At 42.6% G+C, this 27,934-nt stretch overlaps 1 protein-coding gene across 2 annotated transcripts; it reads right to left on the bottom strand.

Annotated features, from left to right (window-relative positions):
- Window positions 1-132: 132 nt before the first annotated feature.
- LOC135499508 (activin receptor type-1-like) lies at window positions 133-26,412 on the bottom strand. Of its 2 annotated transcripts, XM_064790299.1 has the most exons (9): window positions 26,341-26,412; window positions 22,269-22,328; window positions 3,702-3,808; window positions 3,355-3,538; window positions 2,370-2,596; window positions 1,981-2,080; window positions 1,090-1,844; window positions 649-784; window positions 133-320 (listed from the first exon to the last, which is right to left on the bottom strand). In XM_064790299.1, exons 3-9 carry the CDS (start codon window positions 3,795-3,797, stop codon window positions 304-306), a joined length of 1,515 nt encoding a protein of 504 aa, XP_064646369.1. In that variant the 5' UTR covers window positions 3,798-3,808; window positions 22,269-22,328; window positions 26,341-26,412; the 3' UTR covers window positions 133-303. The 2 variants fall into 2 exon arrangements, with proteins under 2 accessions (XP_064646369.1, XP_064646368.1); XM_064790298.1 differs by lacking the exons at window positions 22,269-22,328; window positions 26,341-26,412 and adding an exon at window positions 16,487-16,579.
- Window positions 26,413-27,934: the final 1,522 nt, after the last annotated feature.

Genomic DNA, 27,934 nt, shown 5'->3' with positions numbered 1-27,934 from the left:
GGGAGACGTCCGAACTGATACAGTTACACAGACTCAGGCTAGAAATGTTCAAAGTACAGTGAAACCTCCCTTAGCGGACACCTCTCTATTAAGGACACTTTAAACAGTGTCTGGATAATGGTAGCATGTCCGTTTCAATCCGAGAGAGCTCCTAGCTCCTCTGTCACCACAGCCATCAGCCAGACATTTCAAGTGAGGAGAATCGTCTGCTAGCTCCAGACAATCACCACAGAATCAGACGATAAAGTCTTATCAGTGTAAGTGTTTTGTAGAAATTTTAACAGGTGGCACCACTTTTTTCCATCATACCAGTGTAATTTCTGAAAGATGAAGCAAAGATGAAGAATGTTAGAGTGAGAAAATACTTAACTCTACAAGTAGTTGTAAATCTAATTGTTCTGCATGAGCTACGTGTATTTCTGAGCATTTTATTGGATGCCACTACAATTTGGCACATCTCATTGTCAAAGCCACCCCTTCCTCGGCCAGAAAGGAATCCTGTTCAAGTTGCTCTTGTCTCTCACTTGCATTGGTCTTCCGCTTGCCCTAGCATAGGCAGTAGTCACCGGGGAGAAGCAGTGTAGTGTTACGTCTCATTCAGTCAACATTCAATAGTAAAGTAACTTGCCCAATCACCCATTTTCTCACCTTTTCCTTTGTTCTCTATCTTCTCTAGCTTTTCTTCCATCTTCGCGAGCGTCTTCTTGACGCGCAGCATCGTGAGACGTGCCATGGAGTTCTGATACCAACACTCCCTCATAAGCTTACCCATCTGGGTCAGAGTCTGAAAGAAGTGAAGTTGAGATTAATGAAGAAGAAAAACAGACGTTTGAATATACCTTCTAATCTCATTCAACCTTTAAATCTCTCCTGAAACTCAGGGAACCTCAAGAAGCTGCTTCGGGTCCTTTCGAAATGAGAAGCAACTGCAGAGTTAAGTGTCTTGCTCAAGGACACTCTATCAAGTTGTGGTTCTTCCAGCAGGCGAACCAACGACCTTTGCGTTATGAGTCTGGTACCCTATATTAATAAACCATCACTCCAAAGCTTCCCCCATTTCTAGAATTCTAATGCACACAAGGTACTTACCGGGTCACATGACCATCTGTTCGGAAGACTCGGTCGCGCCTGATCGACGCCCACCACCTTTCGCATATCCTCAAAACTCGGATCGTTCGAAACAACGTCATAAAACGGCGGCTTATATTCCTCAGCGATACCGCCACTGGTCATGCACCTCCTAGCGACCTCCCACAGAACCAATCCATATGCATAAACGTCTACACATTTGAAAGAATCGAACGAATCCACGTTCAAAGTCTCGTCGAGAACCTCCGGGGCCATGTAACGTTTCGTTCCGACTTTCGTATTGGAACCCAAGTTAATCTGATTGGTCCGTTGAGAATGCATCACAGCTAGTCCTAAATCAGCAATACAACACGTGCCGTTGCGTTTGACTAAAATGTTTTTGGATTTCACGTCTCTGTGCGCAATCGCCGGTTTGCCCTGCGTGCCGAATATCTCTGTATGCAAGTGGACTAAACCGGACGCCGCGGTGTGGCAGAGTCTTAACATGACATGGTGATCGAGGACTGTACGATTTAAGAAGTCGTACAGAGACCCGTACTCGTGGAAGTGCGTGATAAGCCAAAGTTGCGTACACGAGTTTCGACTGGTTGTGTCGCTGGCTAAAAATCCCAGAATATTTTCATGACGTAATAACACCGTGTTGTAGATCTCGCTCTCTCGTGCCCATGATGCCTCGTCGCGTGATGAGAAGATCTTGACTGCGACATTCTCCCCTTGATACAAGCCCCTCCATACTTCACCGTAGCGACCTTTCCCTGAAAGACAAGACAAAGATTTCAATCAGGTCATCCTGTACTCTTCCTCGCCCTTTAAAACCCTTTCCATGCAGTGAGCAAAAAAGATTCACAACTCTATTAGACAGATGTCCAACTCAATTGAAGGTGTACCTACCAATGCATTCACTTAAAGTGACTTGTCTGGCCACAGTTCGTTGCACCAGGAACGGGAGGCCAGACCCGCTGCCCGACGTACACGAATGGTCAAAAAGGTCCTGAAACAGACAAGGATGAGACATGAATGATGGTTGAAATTCGCTGAGTTCAATTCCGCAACGGAAAGAGCTCTTTCCTCTGGGGCCCATGCTTACATCCCACGAGTGCTGCTTATCTTGACCAGAGTAGGCTTCACATGAAACAGAAACTCAAACCGACTCCGGCAGGGAAAATAACACACCCATATACTTTATTACATGTACGAAATAAATGAGAGAGACAATTTGAAGTCACAGTTTTTTCAATTTGTACATTTCATAGATATTGTTCACTTGAAAAGTGTCGTACCTGAAGTGTACTGTCACCGACTAACGTCGCCTGAATATCACTGCTATACTCCCCGCCGCCCGCCAGATTCTTCTCCCGCGCCTTCAACTGTTCCATACGCCGCCGGAAGATCATGCGACACAGGAATATCGTCACGACGACGAGGATGATGAGAATCATGATGGGGATACAGATGACCATGGCGAGCTGGAGGCCATTGTAGGGGGCGCCCGTGTGCATCATGCCATCTGGGGGGAGAGAAGAGAGTTAAAGCACACGATTGAGAAAACTGGTCGTAGAAGAGAAACGGCGAATTTTTAACACCGCTGCTATTTTTAGCTCAAGCAGACGATGACTTTCGGTTACGAGTTTTCCAATGTTACAGGACTCCGTCAAGCCGCAAAATTCCTCTGTACATTTCTACATACAATGTTTCTTTCTCGGTTGATTCAGACATATAGGCATGGAATTTTCATAGACGAATAAATAATACATAAAACATATGATTGCATGGCACAAAATGTTTCCTCTATCTTCAACGACTTCATAAAAACATACATGTAAATGAGTGGTCTTGTGAAACATTGCATACAGTCAAGCATTGTACAGCAGAACCTCCCTTAGCGGACACCTCTCTAATAAGGACACCCTCTCTATTAAGGACACTAGTTTTGGTCCCAAATTGGTAGTTGCCATTCAATTGACCTCTCTAATCAGGACACCTCTCTATTAAGGACAGTATTTTCAGTCCCGAGGGTGTCGTTAATAGAAAGGTTCTACTGTAGTTGTCTGGTAAGGGGACAGATAAAACTTAAGTTATGTGACGTAACTGACGGGTTACCAGCGAAGCTCAAGACAGCTCGCAAAAGCTCTCATGTTTTATTTCCAAATGAATTTACAACTTTCAAATAATATTCAGAGATATCTAGAACTATTGATAGTTTTCTTGCGTCACTACGAACAGCAAAACAGTGGTGAAATGACGAAAATCGAAAATTTAACATACCTGTCGGGAGAGGGGCGTACGTTGGCGTCATATTTTTATTACAGAACTCCGTCTTACAACATTCGACGGTCACCTTGTCATCGTAGATGGCTTCGCACGTCATTTTGGACCGTTCGTAACTCTCTAGGCATCCTTTCCTTGCATACTCGTAGCCATCCTGTTCCTTCCCCAGCGAGGAGAAACACTGAAATGAAGGACGAAATTCAGTTCAGACGAAGACCAGAATCACCACCTTTCAGTTCCAGTAGCTCGCACTAGATGGCACTGCAAGGATTATAGTATTGTTAAAACTCGGAATCCCTTGTCCTTGCTCTAACCACCGCAACTAGGCGCTCCCCACAACTTACCATCATGGCGGTTTCACAGTAGTCTTGCCCCGCATCGCAATACGATGCAGGCACGCACGAGCACTTGATCTTGACGCGCGGTAATGTGGAGTTCATCTTCGATGTTCCTGCAAGATACAAATGGAGACAGACATGAGTATGTGCCGAGAAAGTGGTGACAAACCTGTGTCGAGGGTTTGGGGTCACCTCAAGGGTAAGTGGGCAGTCAATCTTGGCAAAAACTTGATCAGTGATGGCAATTATATCACCACACCAGTTAAAATATGATTGGATACCAATGGAGAAGATGCGTACCAACATTAACCTCACGCTTGATCCCTGGCCTGTGGACTACACTGGCCTCTCCCAAATATGTAGCACAGCCACTTATATTTTAGAAAACTTTTGTCGCCAAGGGGTTAAAGTAATCTCAGCGGCGTGTTTGCTGTTCTTCACCCCGGGTGATGTCTTCCTTGTAAACCAATCAAAACGCCACCAAAGTTGCCTAGATCAACACCGCTCTCAGCAACATAACACAACTTTTAATATCGGGGATTTTTTCTTCTATGACACCCCACAACGAAATTAATCCATAATTAATTAAAGGATACATTCCCCAACGATTAATCCCACCCGGGTTGCAATATTTGACGTTAATCTTCGACGCGGCAAAAGCCAGCGCTGTGTACGTGATCACATGATGAGCTCATGATGCGTTATCTTGGCAGACGACGCAATAAAAACGTCTGACATTTTACCAGCGATAAATCCCAACATTACGAGCCTTATTCTCAATTTAGCATGTCGCACTCTGCCTGAGGATTTACGAGAATAACCCAGACTCAGTCACTCAAAATCAAAGGCAAGCCTCAAAACTAAGTTGAAGATACACTGCGTGCTCTCAACTCTCGATAGGGCAGAAACCTGGGCCACAACACGGAGAAGAGGAGATTCTTTGATATGCACTGTATACTTCCTCTTCTAAGATCAGGTGGTTCCATCTTTTCATAAACACTGAGATCTTGAGAAGAACTCGTCAACTTTCCCGTCTCGCTGTTGGTGAAAAGTCGCAGACTGGTTTGGACGAAACCTTGCAGCAATGTTCCCAAAGATACTAGTGGAGTGACAACCGAAAAATGCTGGAGGCAAAAAAGGGACGCCTGACACACTGGATTGGAGTGTTACCCACGATGCAGAGAGTACTGGAGGAATGATGGAGTCCACTGTTATGCCTGGTCGCAAAGCTCACATAGCAATGTCAAGTTGTGTGGGAGTGATTAGGGGGTGACTCAAAACGAAAATCCTCATCGGCTACTGCTTCAATCAAACAAAGCTGGGAAGGACTCCAAGGAGAACTAAATATCGGTTCCTCATTAAGTGCCGATCGACAACATGCATGACACGAACTCATCACGCCAATATGTGATGATCGACATGACCTCTGACCCCTAATTAACAACCTTTCCAACAACTCAATCAAATTTGGGTTGTTTACCAACAATTCAACACGAACACCATCAGAATATATCCAAGTTTTTGTGTTACTGATTGGCACCGATTTCCTTTATTATGAGTTCATTAGACAGAGCAGCCATAGACATTTACAACAATGACCTCAGGTACCCTACAAATGGAAGGTCCGAGCCGTAAATCATACACATAGAGGGAACTCGCTAAGCACACAAAATTAGTCATATTTTGCTGATTTTTTGAAGCAGAAGGTGCCCTTTTGGGCAAATAACCCCTCTGACTATACACCTTTCCAGAAATGGGGCGCTGAGTGTCCGAAATAGTGATCTCATAAGGGGAAACTAGGCCTTATGGTGGAGGGACAAAGGAGATAGTCATGGTTGACCAAAACACTTGAATGCCTTTAATGACGGACAAGGGGGAAAAAGTTAGTTCCAATGCAAGTCACCAATTTCGGGAAGCATGTACATGTATATCTATTCGGTAGTTGACAAACTCCTATGTCACATCAGCCGTGCAAGTGTCTGGCTGTATTTAATACAGATACTAGTCTGGGGAGGAGGGGGAAATACTGATGTGCTCTCTTGACCTACTCGATCATCTGACTCCATTTTTTTGAGGACTTTGAAGCAGCCGGATTTTGTTTTATATCCAGTAAATACGCATGCACACAGCAGTGAGACTTGGCTCTGGTACTCATTCCTGCATATACCAAAGACAAAATCTCGAAATTGTGTTTGAACCTGAGCCGATCCGATCTTGGTGCAGATTCAAAGTCCTCAAACAAGTATAGGGTTAACACTGATATAAACAAACTCGTGTTGGCTATAACCTGATCGCTCCAGGTTGTAATGTATCCCAGCATCATCTACACCATTAGCACTTCAGCCTCAATTACAGATCCACAATGTTTGGGAAAATGCGGGAAGAAGATGAAACTAATTTTCAACTAAAAGCTTCAGAAAGTGCCTTTTAGTTGAGTAAATAATGAATGGTGTTCAGATGTTTTGAAGAGACGGTGTAGCAGGTCATGTAGTCCCCTAGTAAATAAGTCCAACCGAGTCGATGGAAGGGTCATGGTATTAAGAGAGACCACAAAGGCCTGAAATTGGGATTTTACGACTTACAGTAAAATATTTATTCCTCTGACTTTACTGGCCTAACATGCATGGGGTCTTATGACTCCTAGCCTTTGATAAACACTGGTTCAATGTTGGGCCTATAGGCTGGGGGGGGCAAGGTAATTGCATGCTAAGGTTAATTTTTTGGCTTCTCCCCTTCATGACTTTCTCCAAATCCTGTATTGCGAATTCAGGAGTGAGCAAAGTCACAAGAGACCAGATGTAGTAACAGACAAATCAAATTTGCCAATATTTTCACATGGACAATTTTGAATATCACTGATTGCTCAAGTAATAATCGTAGCAACTGAGGGGAACCAACCCTAATATTCATGGCATAAAAACCCCGGGACAGAAAAGAGGCAAAAAATATAATTTTAAATGGCATCATCCATGCATTCTCGCATTAGATTAGGTTGCCAGGCAACGGTGGTCATCAGCGTCTGTTTCTGAACAAATCAAGTGAGAGGATCGGAGAGACGTATTTGGAATGACATCATCGGGGACTCCGGTCATGCAGAATCCGCCAGTATTGTCGTTTTAACCCTGTTGTGGAGCAAGCCATTTTAAAGTCACTAGGAGGTATCCACAATCCTGTTACTCTTGATTTGTTAAGTGACCCAACCATGTATTTAATGCAACCGATCACATGCCCAATGTACAATATGCCACCATGGACGAAACCAGGTGTGAAACATGAAATACCAGGTTAGCGTAAAAAGTGGAAGCAAATGTGGCGGCCATAAACAGAGTTGGCTCTAAAATGTGGAATTGATTGTTTCCACATGCGGGATTCACCTTGGTGGCAAGGCATCAGTTACTAAAAGCCTCAGGAAAGAAGACTTTGTTTATTTTCTCTTGATTTATTGTTACTTAGCGAAAGTAGGTACCCACAGATGACCTGGCCAATAAACAACAACCTCATAGCCAGGCACTTCCAGGGCAAAAAGTCACACCCGTTACGGCGATAGTGGCCTCGAAAGGAATACTTCTAACTCCAGCCCAACAATTCAACATGCAAAAATTATGTAGTTGAAGAAAGGATGCCAGGAATGGTGAAAGCAACTTTTGTTAGACCTAAGAAACCTATGAAAGGAGGTCATAGGTCTTCCCCAACCTTTGAAATTATAGCCTATCTGTAGTCTACTTTTTAAGTTCGGTAGGGGTTTGAGGGGGGAAGGGGTATCAAGAAACTCTCTCAATGCTTAAAAGTTAAAAGTTTGATTTTCTTGTACAGTGCCTTTTAACAGACAAGTGCTCCTTCAGTCCATGAAACCAAGGCTGCATATCAGCACTAGGCTCTAGGATACCTAACCTAACTTTTTCTCTTCAGATGAGTGGCAATAAATTTGTCTAATTTGTCAGACTTGCAAAACAAAAACATGTGAGGCAAAGTTTTTATGGAAGTTTTGTTGAAATGATCTGGAGAAAGTTTGACAAATTTGCCACTTTATTACGTTGGAGGTTAATTGCACAGCTGTAAACAGTATCAGTATATAGGCCGTCCATTGTTTCTGAGGTCAAGGTCATATGAGACAGGAGATATGTGTGAAGAAAAGACAAGATTGTTTGCCCAAACAGGTACATCCAACCTCCTTCCTCAAAATAGGCCAACACTGAACAGGGCACATCTCTCTATAAATGACAGCTCTGGTTTCCACCTTGAAGCTAAAGTACATATCACCCTAATTCTGTAAATCACCCAAATTTCATCCAGACACCCACATCATACAGTAAATGGTGCTAATTTTAGTTTCACCCATCTAAAAAGACCACTTCTGGTTATTCTTGAAAGAAACTTGAAGATATTTGAGAGTTTTTGCATCACTCAAGAATTACAATTCACAACGACAAATTCTTTGTTATCTGTTTGACTACAATAATTCGTAATTCAAAATCATAAAATTGTGTTTTAGGCATCCTTTGGCTGTTTTTCATCATGGATCATTAAATGGGGATTATAGGCATGAGCTAGGGAGTCAAATTGGTCATCGTGAGGTGACTAATGAATACAGTTGGGTAGTGTTTGATTCAGCATTTAATCTAGGAGATGAAAGAGACCTCTATTGGTGACTTTGTGTAACTTAATTTGACTTCACTTTGCTTGTTTCAAAATTCTGTACAGTCCCTTTTAAAGGGTCCTCCTTTCAACCAAACCAATCAAATTTCCCCGAAATCACAACCAATTCCTGACACTCAAAACATTTTTCGGACCAGCTTTAAATCCCGCGCTGGATGGGACAATCACACGACCACCTTTCCACCTCCCCATGATGTAAGAACAAGAATAGCTCTCATGAATAGCTGCATTGAGCTGGCAAATGTGAAGTGGGTTCTGGTGCCAGCTAGGCGCAGGTCAATATTCTAAACTTCACAATGCATTACACTCCAGGCAGTCTGGGGAGTAAGCATTATTTACAAACCCAGTGTTCTCAAAGCAATATCCTTGCAAACGTTCTCGGTTTCTCTGAATGTTTATAAGTTTTTGTGACACCAGTCACATGAGGGCTGACTGTCTGGTTGTCACAAGTACCTCAAAAATGATGTCCTATCTCCCCCCCCCCTTCTGCCCTCTCCCACACAGACGGGCACTTTGAATGAAAAATAGGGCTAAGAACGCAAAGAAGCTGAGGTCAGAGCTTGCCTCTCCCCCCATCACTGATAAGTTTCATCCACATGCAGGTGTCCAGTGAGCCAGTGACCCGGTCAGTCAGGGGTCAGTCAGGTCGGTCAGCCGACCATCCCCCCCCTATAAAAACTGATAGGAAATTGAATGAAAATATTGTCAAAATGGAAGGAAAACATACTTGGGTTTACTCAGGAGTACCCCCTAGTCTCTATGGGATTGCAGGAGATCTGTGGGACTGAGGGGTTAGAGGTATCACCAGCAGGGGACATGTTTTGGTAAGTCTATATCAACATTGGCAGATGTTGTTCAAGGGGTAAGATCATTTTCTAAGATGCTGTGATGCCCCCCCCCCCCCCCCCCGATTTCGATTAATGGCAACCAGAGAGCAGGAGCGAGGGGGGGGGGCATCACAGTTTTCTGTATGGTTCCTGAGTGCCTCACCACAGGTCTTGTACTCCCTGAAACATAGCCAGGTATTTTAGATCTTAATAAGATGCAAAAACCTTGGCGGTAAAGATGGGTCTTATGATGAGAGGCCCATATGATTTCATGATCTGTCTGATTATCTGGAAACATCTCACTGTCCTCTATAGCCAGGAGGGGTAAAAAATCCCCAACAATTACACTCAGCACAGCTAAAGAACTGAGGAAGAAAATGCTTTTGCGTATAGCCACTATATCTGAACTATGTTCATCATGCAAAAACCATGAGCTTTAGAGCTACATGTACCGGTACTAAGACTTACAAAAGTTACTAAACAAGTTCGTGACTTTCCCCAAAAACAGATATTCGTTTTCAATGAGAGAATAAAGACGTTAAAACCCACGACACCCGTCTGGTGAACAACCGCACAGGTGCAAGAAACCCAATCTCACATCTCCCGACCAAAGACAACTTTCCGACAAACCGTATTGTTTGTACCCGCTGATCTGGGAGGTTTGTGTGTACGAACCCCTCCGCGGTCTTTGTCCCGGATGACAGGCCAGGATTGGTTTTATATTGACCCACAGACGTTTCTAATAAAAGAAGAGTTTCTCACATTCTCGTAACTTTTGTCTAATATCGGCTGGGCGATAATGGGACGATGGAGGGAACATGTCTTCTGCGGAAAGTAAGATCTCCCTCTACCAGGTCATCATGTTGCTATTATCCTGGCTATGAGACGACACGATAAAATCGAAACATACAATTTTCCACTTAGCGGCTAACACGTTCAAATGTTCAAGAATAAAAGGCACCCGTGTGATATAAAAGACGGGTTAAAAATCATGGTATTGGGTTACATGTTGTGCTATTCACTATTGCTTTTCCTTTGACGACCCAAACGTCTCAAAATAGATTTACAGACAGTCAAAAACCATCTTTTTCTTCCAAAATCTCACAGTGTTTCTTCCCAAATCTCACACTGGTGACCCCAACTTGCAACTTCTCCTGCTCTGAAACACAAATGTTCCATCAATTCCTGTGGCAAGGGATGGCTTTTGACCATTTTGACACAAAACTTATGTGACAATTTCATCACAGGCTGCATGACTGACTGATTTTAGTGGACGAGAATGTCAAGATGCAATGCATGTGCTCACTGCACTAAAATGCACTGCAGTGCATGTGCTCACTGCACTAAAATGCACTGCACTGCATTGTCACGTTGTCAGAGGCTGCATGAGCTATGATACTGCTACGGTAGCAGGAGATGGTTTCCTGGGTTATCACTCTCCCATCCTATACATATAAAGCCTCTCATCAAAGAACAATGGATTCCTGCAGTTACTGGCTGAATAAACTACAGACTCTGGTATGCGCAATTTCGCAATTTCTCCGGTTACCTGACATGACAGGCGGTAGTAAACGCATCTGCCTGCCAGCTTGAGTACTGGTAAACACTGCTCTTAGGGTTTTTTCCTGCAAGCTAGTCATAAGTTTCATGCCAGAAGGAGTTCACAAAGACCTTCCCTTGGTGAATTATGGCTCGCACAACATAGGCCTACTGAATTTCAAGTTATGGAGCTGTATTGTCGTCAACTTGAAGTCATTTTCAGTGAAAATAAGGCGAAATACAAAATGCCATGAAGGAGTTCACAAAGATCTTCCCTTGGTGAATTATGGCTCCCACAACATAGGCCTACTGAATTTCAAGTTATGGAGCTGTATTGTCGTCAACTTGAAGTCATTTTCAGTGAAAATAAGGCGAAATACAAAATGATAGCGACTACATTCTACGGTTGTTGGACACTGGCTACCTTACCGCCACCATTAAGCTCTAATACTCAACGTAGCACCAAGCAAACGCAAAGCGTCAGGTATAGGACCGACCAAATCCCCCACGAGCCTTGGCACAGCCACATATCATTGACAAGTTTGGCAAGCGACTAAATTTGCTTCTGGGTCCCATCCCTTCAGCTGAAGTTAACCCCCATGTTGCAAATTATCTTCCAGTGAGATTATTGATTGTGTGATTCACCACAATCATCAACAAGTTTGTCCGTGGAGAAGTTGTTGAGAACGAGCTTAGGGAATACGACATCTGTGTTTGCCTAGACATATAACTCATTCGTTCCAAGTTATATGCCAAATTAGCATGCCTCTTTGTTTGAGTGATTCACAAACATTTTATATTGGTGGACTACCAAAATATCTTGGGTTTAAAAAAAAATTCATATGATTTTTATTTTTGAGAATCGATGTTATTTGCATCATCCACGAAAATAAAACACCAACAAATAGTTTACAGATCAGTACGGGTTCATAAAATCGTCCCCTGGCTGATGCAAGGGCCTATCCTCGGATGACAAGAGGTGAAAACCACACCAAATGTATCGACAGTCTAATCTGGCAGGCCAGGAGGATTCCAGGCAGGCCTATAATGCTAACACTCCAGCCATTACTCCATCCAGATGTCATTCATTCCTCACCAAGTGCTAACTAGAGTCAGAGAAGGTGTGAGCTCCATTAAACAATTACGTTTAATTTCAACTGCAACTGGACTGATCCGCCTACGCAAGTAGTGTACAAGATCACAGAAATCCACACAAAATTCAAGCCAATATACGTTGAACCAGACATGAGTCCATTCCAACTTTAAACTGACTAGAATGACATGTATATCTATGTACATCAATGTACCCAGTCGCTTAGCAACTGGTTGAGAGGATCCGATTGCTAAGGTGGAAACCAGGTGTGACGGCTGCACTAAATTAATAAACAGCCGTGATTGGTTAAAAAACGTTGCAGAAATATTTCCACTGAAAGCTTTCAAGGAATGTTTTCTCATCTGCAAAAATATAGTTTGACTCCATGCCGCCCGCTTGCCCTGAGGGGGGCTAATTTTGAGGTACTGCGATCGACTTAGCCATCCCAGCCATTTAGCATGAACCCATGCTAGCTTGAGCTAGCCTAGATGACAACTTCTATAAACCAACATTCAAGGCCATCAAAGTTTTCCATCCTTCTTCACCGCAAATTCTACGATAAGCAGTCACTTCAATCAAAGTGATGACTCATCAGATTTTTCCGATCCCATTTTTCACTCAGGGACCAAACCCTAAGATCAATCTTAAATCAGATTACGGGACCACGGAGATATATCGATAACGCACGCTCAAGATTTAGAATCATTCAGGGTCATAGCTGGCGCGCAATAGTGAGGACGTGAAGCATACTCGTGATATGCCATAAACATAAATATAAGTTTCAATCCGACAACTGATAATGCAAAAAAAATCCATCGGCAATTTTTCGAATTGCTGGCAATATTTAATTTGTGTCAAAATCACTCAAGAACACCCAGCAACAAAACACACAATCATCCTGTCCTGTCCAAGATAATTCAACAAAGTTTGAATTTATCTTTGATTGAATTTATGCTAACCACACAGAAACAGCGCAGGTCAAGGGTGCCAGAAGCCCAGGGAATCCAGCCTTGAGGTCCCAGGGAATCCAGCCTTGAAGTCAGAATGGGGACAAAGGTTTAATCAATTCGTGGAGGTGTCAAGGGCCAGGCGGAAGAACCTGCAGCATCCTCGAAAGGCAAATATAGTCGAATCAGCCAAGTGAAACAAACTGAGGGGGCGGCAGGGTGGGGTCATGCATCAATAGAGTGGAAGGTGGGGTCCCGCATTGAGGAGACATTGTGCTGACTGACACATCAGATCTCTGGGGTTCTCCGCCTGCAGAAGTATCACTGGTCGTTTAAACAACTTCATCGAGTCGCTGATATTTCACGGAGCAAAAGTTGACCATAGACTCTGAAGACTTACTTTCCAGGAGAGTTTCGTCTGTCTCACTGGCAACCACTTTCCACAGTGCTGACACTTGATTGGGGTCACTAAATTACCAGTGAGTTTAGTAGTTCATAGTGGCCCTGACCTTTGTCTCCACAGGCAGATGAGTGAATCCATCCAAATTTGTCAATAACTCGACAACACCAAGAACTGAGACGAGGCCTCCAGACGCCAGACTCCTAGGCCTACAGACTTTCGCATACGCACAATTCCCTCTTCTAACGCCATAGGCCACCATAAGGGCCCAAGTTAAATACATTTCAAACCTGCTATGATTTTATTTTACAGATAGATAGCAACAGTAGTGTACACTCATCACAGCAATAAATATTGCACATCCCTGCAATACAAAATGGCTACTTATTTGTGATGTTCTTTTTCAGGGCTGCATGGAAATAAGGATTATCCTAATCACATCTCATAACATTTTGATACCTGTCCAAACCTTAGTCAACATGTTGGGTGACTTGTTCATGGGTCACTGGGCTGGCCTCAGGTGCAGCCAGGCTGATGATAATCCAACTGGAAATCATGGTTTATCAATTATTTATATGAAAATAGAGATTAAGAGATCTTGGTTTACTATCTAGACTCCCTGCTGCAAGTGCAACTGCATGATCACTTTCTTGGCAAATTTCTCCAGAAATGTTTTTTTTGTGTCTCCTGGAATTTTTTTGGCAAACCGTTTTTGCTGAATTTGGACCCCAGGTCCTTCCCCTTGGCTCAAATTTTAAAGTGAATTCCCCCTCAGCCTCAAAAGGCCAATTATGAGTCTAGAAAGCAGATACCAAAGAAAGGGACTGACCCAGGCTGGTGACGAAAAAGGCAGCTTCAGAGAAAGAGGAGATACCCATGTATTTTTTATGTCCATTTCCCAAATTCATGATTAGTTACAAAGGATTTTCTCGAAAAAGGTGTGGACCCCTTGATCCGCAGGGCATTTTACCTGCCTAAAAGTGATAGTAGGCTACACACCTCTTTATCGAAGAATCAGTTCTAAGAAATCAACTGAGATCAACGCTTGACACATCAGCAAAACTGAGTAGGCCAAGATTAAAATTAAAAGAGTTCAATCCACATCGGATTTGTGTCAGAATCAGACAATGCGATCGGTGACAGCACTTTAATCGGTGAAAGGGGAAAAGACGGAGTCTGTCTCGGGACACTTCTTGGTTCTCGCAGCATTGTGACGATGGAGGCCAAATATAGCGGAGAATAAAGCGCTGGGTATTGTCCAATCTCACGCCCTGTCAGGACATTTGTCGAGATGCAATTTGGCGAAACCGAACCTTTCATTTTCTTATTTTGTAAGTGGAAGATTGGCAGATATCCCAGGATGCACCAGGAGAGGTGATACCTGCAGATGTTATCGCGACGACTCCCAAGTGCATGATGACAATGTCACGCCGGTTGTGCTTTTATTGGCCGTTTGTTGTCCTTAGATTGGCAGGCTCCTGAATCAACATGGAATTTCAATTATCGAAGAAAAAGATGGTGTGGGGTTCAGAAGTAAGCTCGCTTGCCATACAAGGTTCGGGTATATGTCATGTTCAGTTCATACTCTATCAGTACGGCATCTCAGGCAATGATTTAATTGCGGCACTTAACGACAGTGGTGCATCTAAAACATGCTTCTGATGTGATTGCTCTATGTAAATGTAGTAGCACATTGCACGGTTAATGGTTCAAGTACTTCTGAAATAACTATATAAAATTTTGCAGGTTTGATGATAGATTATCATTAGTATTTATCAAGGGCAAATAGGCTTTAATAAACAAAACAATTCAACTGGAAGTCAAGCAGTTCAGGGCAAAGGAGGTTGGAAGGGGGCTATAAGTGACTTGCCCAAGATCTTTAAGGAACAGGTAGGCCTTAGATGCATAGCGCAATTCCCAACAAGTCCAAAAGCTTGCAGCACAATTCCAATCATATTGGTCCTTGCATCATACCGCAGAGGACTTGGAAAGTCCCTATATCCAGCCGACAAAAATAGCTCTGACAGAACATCCTCGATCTGACAATCGCGACCGCAAGATGTTCAATCTGCAGTAGATCTCCCGATTCGACGCGTCAAACAATCCACATCTCGGTCAAAGATCGCGCCAACAATCGCCGGGGTCATAAAAGCCAAGTGTGGCAGCATCCTCATCAAAGCCCACAGCGTGGTCCGTGAATTCGAAGAATAGCCAAATTTTCCTCTCTAGTGGATGGGGTGACAACAGACATGGAAACAGAGCAGAGGACATGGCGCCACAGTCCCTACTCTAGACTGTTTACATCGTATTCAGGAGAGTTGTACGTCGTCGATGTATGCTGCTCGACCCTCTCTTCTTTAATACCAGGTTGCAATATTTGTTCACGTTTTTCAAAACGTTTGTCAAGTTCTTTGGCGGATTGTCGTTCAGAGAGGGAAAACTTTCGGCTACTGAGAACAATCATCTTCAAACTCCATGAAAAGGTGCACTCCAGAGTCAGCTGATACGACACGAATAGGCAGTCTGTCAGAGTGGCGCAGCCGTAAGACTGGTTATCTGGTCCCGACGACGGGCCTCGTGAGTGCGACCCCCAGTCACGCAGCACGATATGAGATAGAGTGGGCCAATCTGACAGCGTAGGTTTTTAAATTTTTTACAGCCCCTCCCCCGACCTTTTGGAGGAAGCATTTCAAGTGAGCCATTTTGAGTTTTTTGCATGAGTTCTGGTGTCGTTAGATTGGCAAACTGCGCCCGAGATCACGGGGCAAGTTGTCCTTTGGAAATGCGTCTTTTTTAGATTTTTATATTATACATTGTAGACCAAGGACTTTTCTTTCAGTTACTTTACACACTGACCCGCCAGTTACACTATCAAGAAGTTCACATGCCTCTTATACAGTTAGGACATGACAACAAACCCAGACTATTTCAATTTTCACTACTGGCCTTAACTTTGGAGAAAATGAGTTTCAAGACCATTTACCGAAATTTAATTCCGATTACAAACTTCAAAATTTTGACACACATACAAACTTGATAATCGAAACATCACCAACCGACTTACCAAATATTCTGAATACACCCGGACCGTTTAATTCCAACGAACGAAACGTCAATTCAGAAAACAACAATTTTAGGGTTAACAAAAACTTGTTCACACTTTCTATGACACGGTTTTGACTCTGCACACCTGAGGTGTAAACACAACACACAGCACACACTGTGTACAAAAAACTTGTCAGACTGAGTAAAACTCTAATTCATTCCAACAACAACACTATAACAATTTTCCAAGTGACTAACTTCACAAGAAAGAACTCGTTACTTACTAGGAGGAAATGGCAGGGACATGATGAGTTCGTTCTCGCGAGTAATCCAAAAAATTATACCAGAATTATATCCAAAAATTTCATGGTGTTGGTCGTTTGATAGCTCGAGTGGTTCTGATCTGTGGGACATATCAGCCAGAGGAATGGAACAGTCCATTATCTCGGAGGGGTGGCGGCTCTGCTGTGCTGACGGGATGGATGAAATTAATGGGAGAGCCGGAGGGGTCCCTTCTGTAATCTTGACACTTGTTTGTTTCCCATTTACAGTCAGAAACCTTAAACACATTCGAAGCCACTTTATCTCAGTTTTTTTAAATTGAGACTCTGCATGGCAAATTTTTAATCTAACGTTTGACAGTAACTGAAATTCCATTGGTTTTTTCACCACCAATAAATGCAAAAATAAAAGTTTAAGTTTAAGAGTTTCATGCATGATAACTGCACTACTGCATTGTGTATAAATGCATTTCTATTTTCCTGACCCACGATTAGATAGGAACAGCGTAACCCTTAACAATCAAGCAGGCCATTGAGAGGGGTACCCCTTTTGCCTCTCCTCAAAGCATCATAAAGTCCTCTCGCAATCTGGAAAAAGGGTTTAAAACTTAATTTTTTGCCCCCTCCCTCTCACATGATTACTTTTTAATCAAGACCTTGAAGGCCCGAATATCTAGTTCATAGAAGTTCCAATCCTTTTCCTTTCCAAACTAGGTCACCCCCTGGGTACTGACCGCATGCCTCTCGACCACGAAACTGCTACACCAACAGCCAAGAATTACACACCGCTGAAATTCATTGTTCACGCTATGGTGTTACCCACAATGCAGTATCACAGGAATAGAGCGGTAATCCGACATAAAAATGCAACAAAACGAATGTGATACTGAAGGGCAGTGTCTTTGTCCAGCGGCCCCTATTTATACGCACAATGCCTGAAGACAGGGTTATTTGGCATCTCAATGGTTATCTTCAAAGGGAGCATCATGCGTCCAAATAACATTTGATCCTTTCTTATCAAAGTTAAACTTAAAGCTCAAAATTTCAAAATCCGCTGTGAAACAGACTGATTAGAATTTAGATTTTTAGCTAAGTTATATTTCCAGTATCAAATTGGACAGTAACACCAAGGGAAACGTTTTGTTTCAGCCTTGGAAAGGTCATCTTACAAAATTTCTGGGATATGCCCCCCCCCCATCTTGCAGCTGAATAATGACTAGTGTGCAGATCAAAATGTTATTTATCAGCATCCAGATCTTAAAGTCCCCAAAGATCCACAACTATTGGTACTTTTGCTAACCATCCCATGCAATAAATTACGTAAGACAAAATGTGACCCACCGCCACAAAATGAGTCGCATGTCGCACAAAAGATGAGACTTAAATGACACCAGGACATAAAATAGAAGAAATTGATGTACCCAGATGTCACAAAAGGCAGACAACAGTGAAATGAACAACCAGTCCGTCTCAACCTGTCAAGCTCGGAGCGACATGCGCCTTGTTTCGTCATGGCTGGTCACAAATAATGTCCACCATCTCATCTTCAAATCAACCAATTAGGAACTAGTCCATAGTCTGGTCTGGATCAACACAGATCAACCAGGAACCACAATCTGGATCGGCATGCCCACCCCCTCACCCAAAAAATTTGGTATCACCTCTATGTATTTTTCTCATTCAAACTAACAACGGCTGCAGGTGTTCATATCATATAAGTCATCAAGATGGTGCGTGCGCAAAATAAAGATTTTCCGCACAGGACTATTGACTCCTATCTCTCAATTTGTCAACGGGCATAACCCAATACACCCCCATTGTCCGTCCAAGCAAAACATATAATTATTTCTCAACGATGAGCGATTTTACATGATGATATTTTGACTATCATAGTGGCGTTGAATAGCGGTTTTCTCAACCTCGAAGACTTCAGTCACGCACGGTGCATATTACGACTCCACAGGTGGCAAAATGGCCGCCAACAATTCGTCGGAGCACGGCCGAAGTTTCTTATTTTTCGAGGCAGTTGATTGATTTATTGTGTTGTCTAGCGCCCTAGTCACGCTCAGGGACCGACAAAAAGAACGAAACGTGCCATCTTCAAAAAGGTCGAACTGTCTACCTTTGCGCTAAAAGGGTTTTTTCTATCGATACTTGGCCACAAAAAGTGGAAGGACAGAGTCTAGAGGCAGCGGAGACAACGTGGAAGAGTGTGTCGGGCTCATTATACATGTTATAGAGAGGTCGTGGGTTTGATTCACCAATCAAGTACAGTAGAACCTCCGTTAGTGGACACCTCTGTTAGTAGGACACACATTCTCTGAGGGACACTGCTTTTGGTTCGAAATTGGTTGTTTCCATTCAAAATACCTCAGTGGTCAGGACACCTTTTGAAGGACAACATACATCTGTCAGTCCTGAGGGTGTCCTTATCAGAGGTGTTCTAAATATAGGCAGAATTCTTACGTGTACCGGGCAGATCAGGGGGGGGGGGTGGTTACTGCATGTATGCTTACTATAAATCTTGCCCAAAGAAGAACTGGATGGGACACCTTAGAATTTTGAGGCCAAATGATTATGATTTTTTACAACCCTTCTAATTAAAATGGAATAAGCCAGCCGAAAAGGGCAATTTGAAGTAATGCCTCAACTCATAACCTTGTAGATGTTTAGAGTCTCCTTCACTTTGGAAGCGGTCAGATTATGCAGAGCTCAGGTCTAAAACCCACTTGAAATTCTAAACCAGGCAGAGATTGTAAGGCGTTCAGCGTAAGACTAGGGAAAGGGCCCGAGGATTAAGGGGCAAAGTATGTGAAGTGTTGGATTACAAAGCGACTAAAATCTAGTTGCATCATTCCGGCCCGACACTCTAGCAGGACCCGGAGGGAAAATGAGAGCATAAAAGTTCCATGTGGGGTAACCATTGTATTGGAGAGGGTAGGATTTAGAGGCGTTTGTCACAGAGGAGGGCCCTAAGCCCAAATGTGAGCAACAAAACAAACTCACACCTTCCTGGGGAGAATCACACTTTCTATGAAAACGACCATCAGATTAGATTAGGAGAATTCAAAATTGGGATTTGAGTCATGTTTCAACGGGGATTGAAAAGGGCGGGAAAGGGTTTAATGGAAACAACTAAAATGGTGGCCTAATGTAAAAAGGGGATTCAATTTTTTTAATGGTTTTCAATAGTGCTTCAACGGGATCTAGAATGGGTGGGCAGTGCAGACCACTTGAAACCAGGAGGATAATCCTACGAGTCAATGCAAGTTCCCAAATTAAAAGTTTAGTTCTTTGTGGGATTTAAATGTGACCCTTCCTGATGAGGTTACAATTGGACCTTTACATGAGTAATTTTTTTAACCAGCTTTAATGTTTTCAAACGAAAATTTCAACTTACATCCCCCGACGGGCAAAGACACCATTTTTACGAATTAATTATAACTCAAAAACATAGACAGAAGATCCTGTAAGCGGCCATTTTCGACTCAGAGGCTGAATATTTTCATGTTGTCCATACCATTTTTTACCAAGGTATTAACATTCATAAAGCCAACCAGACATATTTTCACTTGAGGACGGATATCGTCTTGCTATGACACGTGGGGCATGATGGGAAGCCGCAAACAGCCAAAGCGACTTGGAACGTTAGAAAAAGCGGGTTCCGGTTAGGCCACTGAAGTTGATTTCACGCCATGGTTCTTGTCACTAATCTCACCAAAAAAGTGCACGCATGAGACTCAACCCCTTGTTGATGATCATTTTTCAATGCACCAATTCGATTAATTTTCAATGAACTTATATATTTTCTACCACGAAAATCATGCCTCTACAACTAATGATAAAAGATGAAAGTAGGAAGACCCACATCCATTCCCTAGAAAGTTGCAGACGAGAACATGAAATTGAAGCCTTTATATCAATTCAACAAAGCACTTTCTCAAACTTTCCGCCAGGTGTTTGCCTACTCCTGATGAGCGTGCATATCAATAGCTAACAAATCAGCCATTGACCTACAGTCAATAAACTCTCCTTAGCACTGACAAATTGCCATGATCGTGTTTTATCCCACCGGCAGACTCCATCAAGCGTGTTGCGTACGCCGCGCTACCTTCACAGTGATAAGTTGGCAACAGCTAACTAGGTATCAGATGTCTGTTTGCAAAATAAACATTACTCCCCGAGCTGATGGCTAGCACCGGTGGAAGAAAAATGCCAGTCGTTCCCGATGCTAAAAGTTACTAAAAGCCTAGCTAAAAGCTTGCAACAATCCGAAGTTGTTTCTGCAGGAGTTACAAAATATCAAAGAAGTTGATAAAAACATCACCAGAGAGATTCTCCCCTGCTGTAAACCGCATGTTCTCCTTCATGCCTGTGGCTTCCCAGCTGAGGATTTTCAGTAGCGCCCCACCACAGATAAGCAAGGAGTCTGCGCCCGGGCTGTGGCTTCCCAGCTGAGGATTTTCAGTAGCGTCCCCACCACAGATAAGCAAGGAGTCTGTGCCCGGGCTGTGGCTTCCCAGCTGAGGATTTTCAGTGGCGCCCCAGCACGGATAAGCAAGGAGTCAGCGCTCGGGTTTTGGCGAATACGTAAAATTGCATGAGAAAATCAGGGATGCCAACGAGGACAGGCAAGAAGTCAGAATTTTTCCTTGTAAAAATTGTATCCTTTGATCCAGCATTCAGTTGCACAAAAGTGCCTATGAAATGCTAATTTTTAGTCCAAATTTGAAAACTCAATCAAAGATCCTTGTAGAGTAGAAACAGTGATTCTTCCATTCCAACTACATGTATCAAATTTAGCATTTAGTAGGACAGGAAAGTCTGATTTCGGTCATTAATCTGAAATTTGATATTCCAGCTGAAAACATTGCCTCCAACACAAGTCAAGATGTCCTTTCCTAAAGCGCCACAAATCAGTGTACATTCTCAACTGCATGGTAATGTATTAAGGCGTATTAGATAACAGTGTGGACATGTGAGCATTCTGCATGCCACAACAGTTGGGGGCCAATTGGGTTCACTGTTTGCAGCTATTTGAAAGACACATCAATGCCAGCGATGGAATGAAAAAATGAGGCAAACCTGAAAAAGATTTGTGCATTCTTAAAAGACGAGGTACTCAGACGCAGAGCAAAAACAAAGTGAAAGAAGTCGATATGACTTGTAACTTCATTCTGGAGAATGGTCAGGTAGCAAGATGAAGAGAATGTAAAAAGTTCGGAACATTTCTCAAAGTCATTCCACCTAAAAAGGCTCAATTTGTGTACATTATATGTACCTGAACTTCATTTTCATGCATGAGCTTCTGTCCAACTTGGGGTGAAATTAGTGTGGATGCAGTACCCCAGACGGGAATGATTCACTCCAGGTTCGCAAGGCTCGGAGGTCGTACTACCGCTGAAACGGAGCCATGTGATTGGCTGTCTAACATGGAGGGGAGCACTTTACAGCTCGATAAATCTCATCCTCACTGTACACTGTGCGTGCCACACGCTGGCGATTTTCATCACCCAGGCAGGCAATGTTAAAAATCGCATGCGACAACAGCCAATCTCCAGGGGTCACTGTAGGTGACTGTCTGAGATAAAAATCACTTATCACTTCGACAATAAATGCGATTAATATCACACCATTTTGGTAATGATTTTATCCCATACCACCGCAACAAGTATTTTTTACCGTTGCAGATTTAGCAATCATAATCATATGGCACACACCACAGTAGGTGATTTGGAACCCATGAACTCAGTAACTCCACCTAGTGGTGAAATTTCAGACTTACCTCATGGACTGGACTTGTAGATTGTTACCTCGGTCACGTCCGGTGTCTCATCGATGAAAACTGAAAATACATGATTTTATTTACTTTCGTCAGAAAATTCAAAAGGAGCAGTTTTTGTGTTCATGCCGTTTTTTTGATGCACCTTTCATTCCAGTGCCAATAGTTTGGTATGTTTTATACTAGTTGAAGCTGAAAAGCTTTCCTACACTTGCACATTATGGTCTGGTGGGCCTGGCACAAAATGGGCAGCAGAGAACACTGAGGTTCTAAAAAATTCTAGCAAGCATAGATTTTTTAATTAAGATGAATCTATCATGTCTATAGTATATAAACCTAACAACGGTTTGGGTCAATACATGGCAAAGTTTCAAAACATCTGTGTCGCCAATATTCGAAAGTTTATTCATGGGTTTCAAACTCATCTCCTGGAATCCGTGCGGCGTATGCCAAGTCACGCCTCCCCGTCTGACGGCCCTATTCATGAAGCATTCAATTCGAGAGTCCACCCCAAGTCAAGAAGAGATGAGAATGCATTGGATATTGAACAGTTTGTGTACAGCTTTCTCACATCAAATTGGATGGAATAGGCAGGCAAGAATCGACCCACAATAAAGAAGATGGCACAGCGTGCAAGTTTTTTGTGCAAATTTGATGAAACGGTGACTTCACTTTCATGCATGTGTCATGGCGGCAAAGTTAAGAGTACATTTTCTATTGTGCCTCACTCATTTTGAGGTGAAATCGACCGATAGTGATAATCGATAGTGACTTCTCCAGTGAAGTGAAATTAACATTTGACAAGAATGCCAAAGTGTTTTATCCTCGAAGGTTTACACAGTTCCATTATAAGAATGATACTGAAGTGTAAATGCATATTCGCGTGCTGTTGATTTTCACATTGTAAGACTTTGTAACAGGTTGAGGCCAAGGTATTTCAAAAGGTATTTGGCCTTGAAAAAAACGTAATTGAAATTTTGATTTTATGATATATTACCAAGAACTATTTAAGACTTTAAAAATTCTTGATAATACAAATGCTAAAATAAAGACTCGACACCAAAGTTGCAATTTCATGAATTCTGCAAAATAAAACGACCAAATGTGACTCGCTCTACCAAAACTAGGCGCTTGTCGCATCTGAACTTGACAGGTTGATACGGACTTGTTGTTCATTTCCCTATTGTAGACCTTTTGTGAAATCTATTACAAACTGATTTGGTCACATTTTACAAAAGGTCTACAATAGGGAAATGAACAACAAGTCCGTATCAACCTGGCAAGTTCAGATGCGACAAGCGCCTAGTTTTGGTAGAGCGGGTCACAAATATGATTATAACTTCATATCAACATCCCCATGAAGAGTACACGACAAACACTTGATGCAAGAATGAGTAAGACCCAAATAAATTTGTAGATTATCAGTATGCATGATGGAAAGTTAGCGTGCGAGCATAAAACCATACACGGAAATCGCCACTCTCTGTACAGATCTATCGGCATTGCAGCCTCTAAACAACTGAAACATAGTTAATTTAGAGTTATTCACCGTAATGAGGGAGACCAAAAGAGAAAATTACTCTCAATTAATAAACTAATTCGGAGTGTTCGTGCCTAACGACTGATTTTCTGCATTTGGACGGTTGTACTGGGTTTGTTTCTCTGTAGCAAAACGCATAATGTTCAATTGAAAAACGTCTTCCGATTACGATAATTTTCAATGCATGCAATGTACAATGAAGACAATGTCCAATGTACAGAAATGTTTTAACCGCATTTTTATATGACCGTGCCTGTATTTGACATCATTATATATTTCATGGCCTGCCCAGTGCTTTTTCATTTTCAACTGATTTTTAATGATTTTTTTCTTCAACGTTTTAATTATCACAAGATGATAACCTTTGAACACCGACAAATGGTTGCCTACCCATAAACTGCTGCCAAGTGCTGTCAGAGCGAGGCACAGTATTGTTCATAGTGTATTAATCATACACTGTAAGCAGTGGTTCATTGTAACCAAGGTGTTTTCGATTTTATCGGTATATCTACATGTAGTTAGTATCAACACCGAAGAATGAAAACCTAGTTTGGGACGTCCTGATAAAAAAACATTCAAGTGGAGAAGACTTAGGCAATATGTAGTCAACCTTTTTTTCCAATATCTGACCTTCTGACCTCAAAGGAGTATACAAATAAAAGCTGTCCTAAAAAAACATGGAACTGATTTGAAAGGCCTGGACCACGCAAGGACATACATACTACAGTAGAACCTCTCTATTAAGGACACTCTCAGGACTGACAAGTGCTGTCCTTAATAGCGAGGTGTCCTGATTAGAGAGGTCAAATTGAATGGAAACAACCACTTTGGGACCAAAACTAGTGTCCTTAATATAATAGAGAGGTTGTCCTAATTAGAGAGGTGTCCGCTAACAGAGGTTCCACTGTACTTGAAATTCATATTTTTGATCAATAAACTTGCCAATGAACGACATCTGAATTGGGCACCACACATGCCACTGCCACATGTTTTATAAATCTTCAGATAAATATTTTGGAATAGTTGACCTTTGACCTTGTGAATGGGTCCAAACTACCAAAACTGTACCAAAAAACGTGAAAGTGAATTGAAAGGCCAGCACCATGTAAAGTTTTGTTAACTGCATTTTATTTTTAGGTCAATAATTATGTCACAAACTTTAATTCTGCAAAGTTTGAATTAGTCAGGATGACACGATATTTTTCACACCTTTCGCAAATTATTTTTAATCCAACTTTACCCACCGGAAGTAATGTTGATTACGCAATGCTGGCATTAGTGAAATAATCTTACGGCTCAGCCCAATACCACTAGGAAGAAAACACGAAGAGCTTCTAATGGACGACTCAAGTTTCTATTGTATCAGAGTGTGAATTTAACACAGTGGAACTAATTTAGCTTTTGATCGGTATTGTGATTTCTGCCCTGAAGCGATTTGGTCTTCTAACTTATCGGTCCTTATTAGCAATGCCAGCCAAAAACATTTATGGAATAAAGTCTCACAGCTGTAGGGCAGAATTAAAGTGAACATATTTGAAGTGTCCTTTGTGCTAATTGCAGAGCAGTTTTTCTACTATTTAAAAAAGTTGAAATACATGTACATGCTATATTGATATGTCGTGAACAGAAAGCATGTAGTTCCTGGTGACCATCAATCTCACCAAGGTAAACCGTTCTTCCTTGAATTTCATTCTCATGTCAATTATTTTCATCAGTTCCTGATTAAAAATTTAATTGGACAGATGGCAGCACTTTCTCACTAAAGATGCATGTTTGACGTTCTCAAAAACATCAAGAAATGTTCAGGAAGGTGGGCTATTTGATCGGAATGATCCTGAGTTTAATTGTAAAAACTTTGCTCCTGTTAGGCAAGGTTTAAGGGTTTACATTAGATTCATGTATTATGACTTCAATTTGAAAACATGACATGAAATGGGTAATGTTGTCTCTCAGACTGTTAAGGTGAAATGTGTGTATTGAGGAATACTGGTCCATGACTTATAATAGCGTTACTCCAATTTGGATTATGATACAGGGTTGCGTATGGCCATGGAAACTGCGCATTTGATCAGAGCCCGGCATCAGAGATCAACAAACTGGTTTCATCATTGGACTGGACGCGGCCTCGGGACTTAGGTGGAGGATGAAATAACTGAACTCGATTGCAATGAAATTGTAGACCCGATTTCGATCATCGATCCTGAGGAATTCATGTATCGGTGTTTGTTTGTCTGGCCCTTCACACAAACCCCCCAAGACAGTAGACCAGTTCCTACTTGCCAGGACCTACCACTCAGTCAACACGACAGTAAGCAAGTAGTCAACTACAATGTTTGTGTACATTGCACACAATACACTACTGTCACTGTACATTATTGTGTGAGACCCTTCAGACTTCTTGGCACCAGAGACGGAGACATAAGAAAAGCCAATATTTTGTGCCGATCGCGGGAAACCCCAGGGCTGAAACTCGCCCTAATTGATGACTAGTATTAAATATACATTAGATATGTGTCAATTAATTACAATACTCACTAAAACATGGTGAAAATGCGGTCCGTTTATGAGATTTTGATCATAACTCAACACAGCGCTGCCATCTTGAACCAATTTGCATATTCTAAAAATAAACACAGCTAAAGGAGCATTCATTTTCTAATCGCCCGAGCACCTGCTGAGCGTTTTCACAATTTGTTCCTAGGTGGCAGCAGGCTGCGGACGAAAATTATACTGTCCTCCGACTCCTCGAGGTTGTGAAGTCACTGCCGTTGGATGGGATTTTGATACGAGGGATGTCGGAGTTCTTCTCGTAATAGCAGGTGACGCCACCATTAGTTCATAATAAGTTCCTAACGCGGGAAATACGAATGGGCACGTGGGGCCTTGGGTGTTTTTTAGATTTCAAAAAGGGCATGCCGATCCACTGTCGCTGGCGTATATCCATCCTTCAAGGAAAGCGAAAGGAGACGACTTTATGACTGAAAAAAGGGGATGACCCGTGTAGGATGATTTGAGACTTAAAAGTAGGGGTCCTGGGGGAGGGTGGTTCCCAGCAGCCTTGGGCCTCTGTTGGCCAGGATTCATACTGGTGATAAACCATTCAATAGGAACTCAAGTAATGTGGTCATCTGAGGGATATTGATTCATACTGGTGATAAACCATTCAATGGGAACCCAAGTTAATGTGATCATCTGAGGGACAAGGATTCATACCGGTGATAAACCATTCAATGGGAACCCAAGTCAATGTGGTCATCTGAGGGATGAATTAATATTGGATACACCAGAGTTCACGATGAATAGTTTAACTCTGGCATGAATCCAATAATCGTCTGATGAGTGAAATAAATTGTGATCTCATTGAATGGTGTATCACCAGTGTGAATCCCTACCTCTAAGAAAAACCACGTTCACTTGAGTTCTTCTTCCGGTTCAAGTGCAGTTCCTCCGTGGAGTATTGTGCACTGTCGGTTAAAATATCTGTATGTGCCCGTATACGCTGTAAAGTCAGAGTCTTTCACTTTAGTAAAGTCTTTGTCGGTGCAAAGAAGATTATTTTTATTCCATAATGGCGGAAGGAGTAGTCGCCCCCCCCCCCCACCCCTCAGGACCCCCTTCTTTAAAAGTAACAAATCCTACGGAGGGGGCATCCTTTTTTTAAAATGTAATCTAAAAGCTCCCAAGACTGCCACACGTGCGCATTCGTATTTCCCGCGTTATGTCAGTACTAATGGTGCTGTCACCTGTTATTAAACTAGAACAACTCTGACATCCCTCCTGCCCGGCCCTCCTGATATCCTCTCGACGTGCACATCCTCTCGACGTGCACATCCACTCGACGCCGTGCACATCCTCTCGACGTGCACATCCACTCGACGTGCACATCCTCTCGACGTGCACATCCTCTCGACGTGCACATCCACTCGACGTGCACATCCTCTCGACGTGCACATCCTCTCGACGTGCACATCCTCTCGACGTGCACATCCACTCGACGCCGTGCACATCCTCTCGACGTGCACATCCACTCGACGTGCACATCCTCTCGACGTGCACATCCTCTCGACGTGCACATCCACTCGACGTGCACATCCTCTCGACGTGCACATCCTCTCGACGTGCACATCCT

Source organism: Lineus longissimus, chromosome 15 (genome assembly GCF_910592395.1).
Source record: "Lineus longissimus chromosome 15, tnLinLong1.2, whole genome shotgun sequence".
NCBI classification, from domain to species: Eukaryota; Metazoa; Nemertea; class Pilidiophora; order Heteronemertea; family Lineidae; genus Lineus; species Lineus longissimus.
The sequence above is the reverse complement of the archived record's forward strand: the minus strand, read 5'-3'. Positions and strand labels throughout refer to the sequence as shown.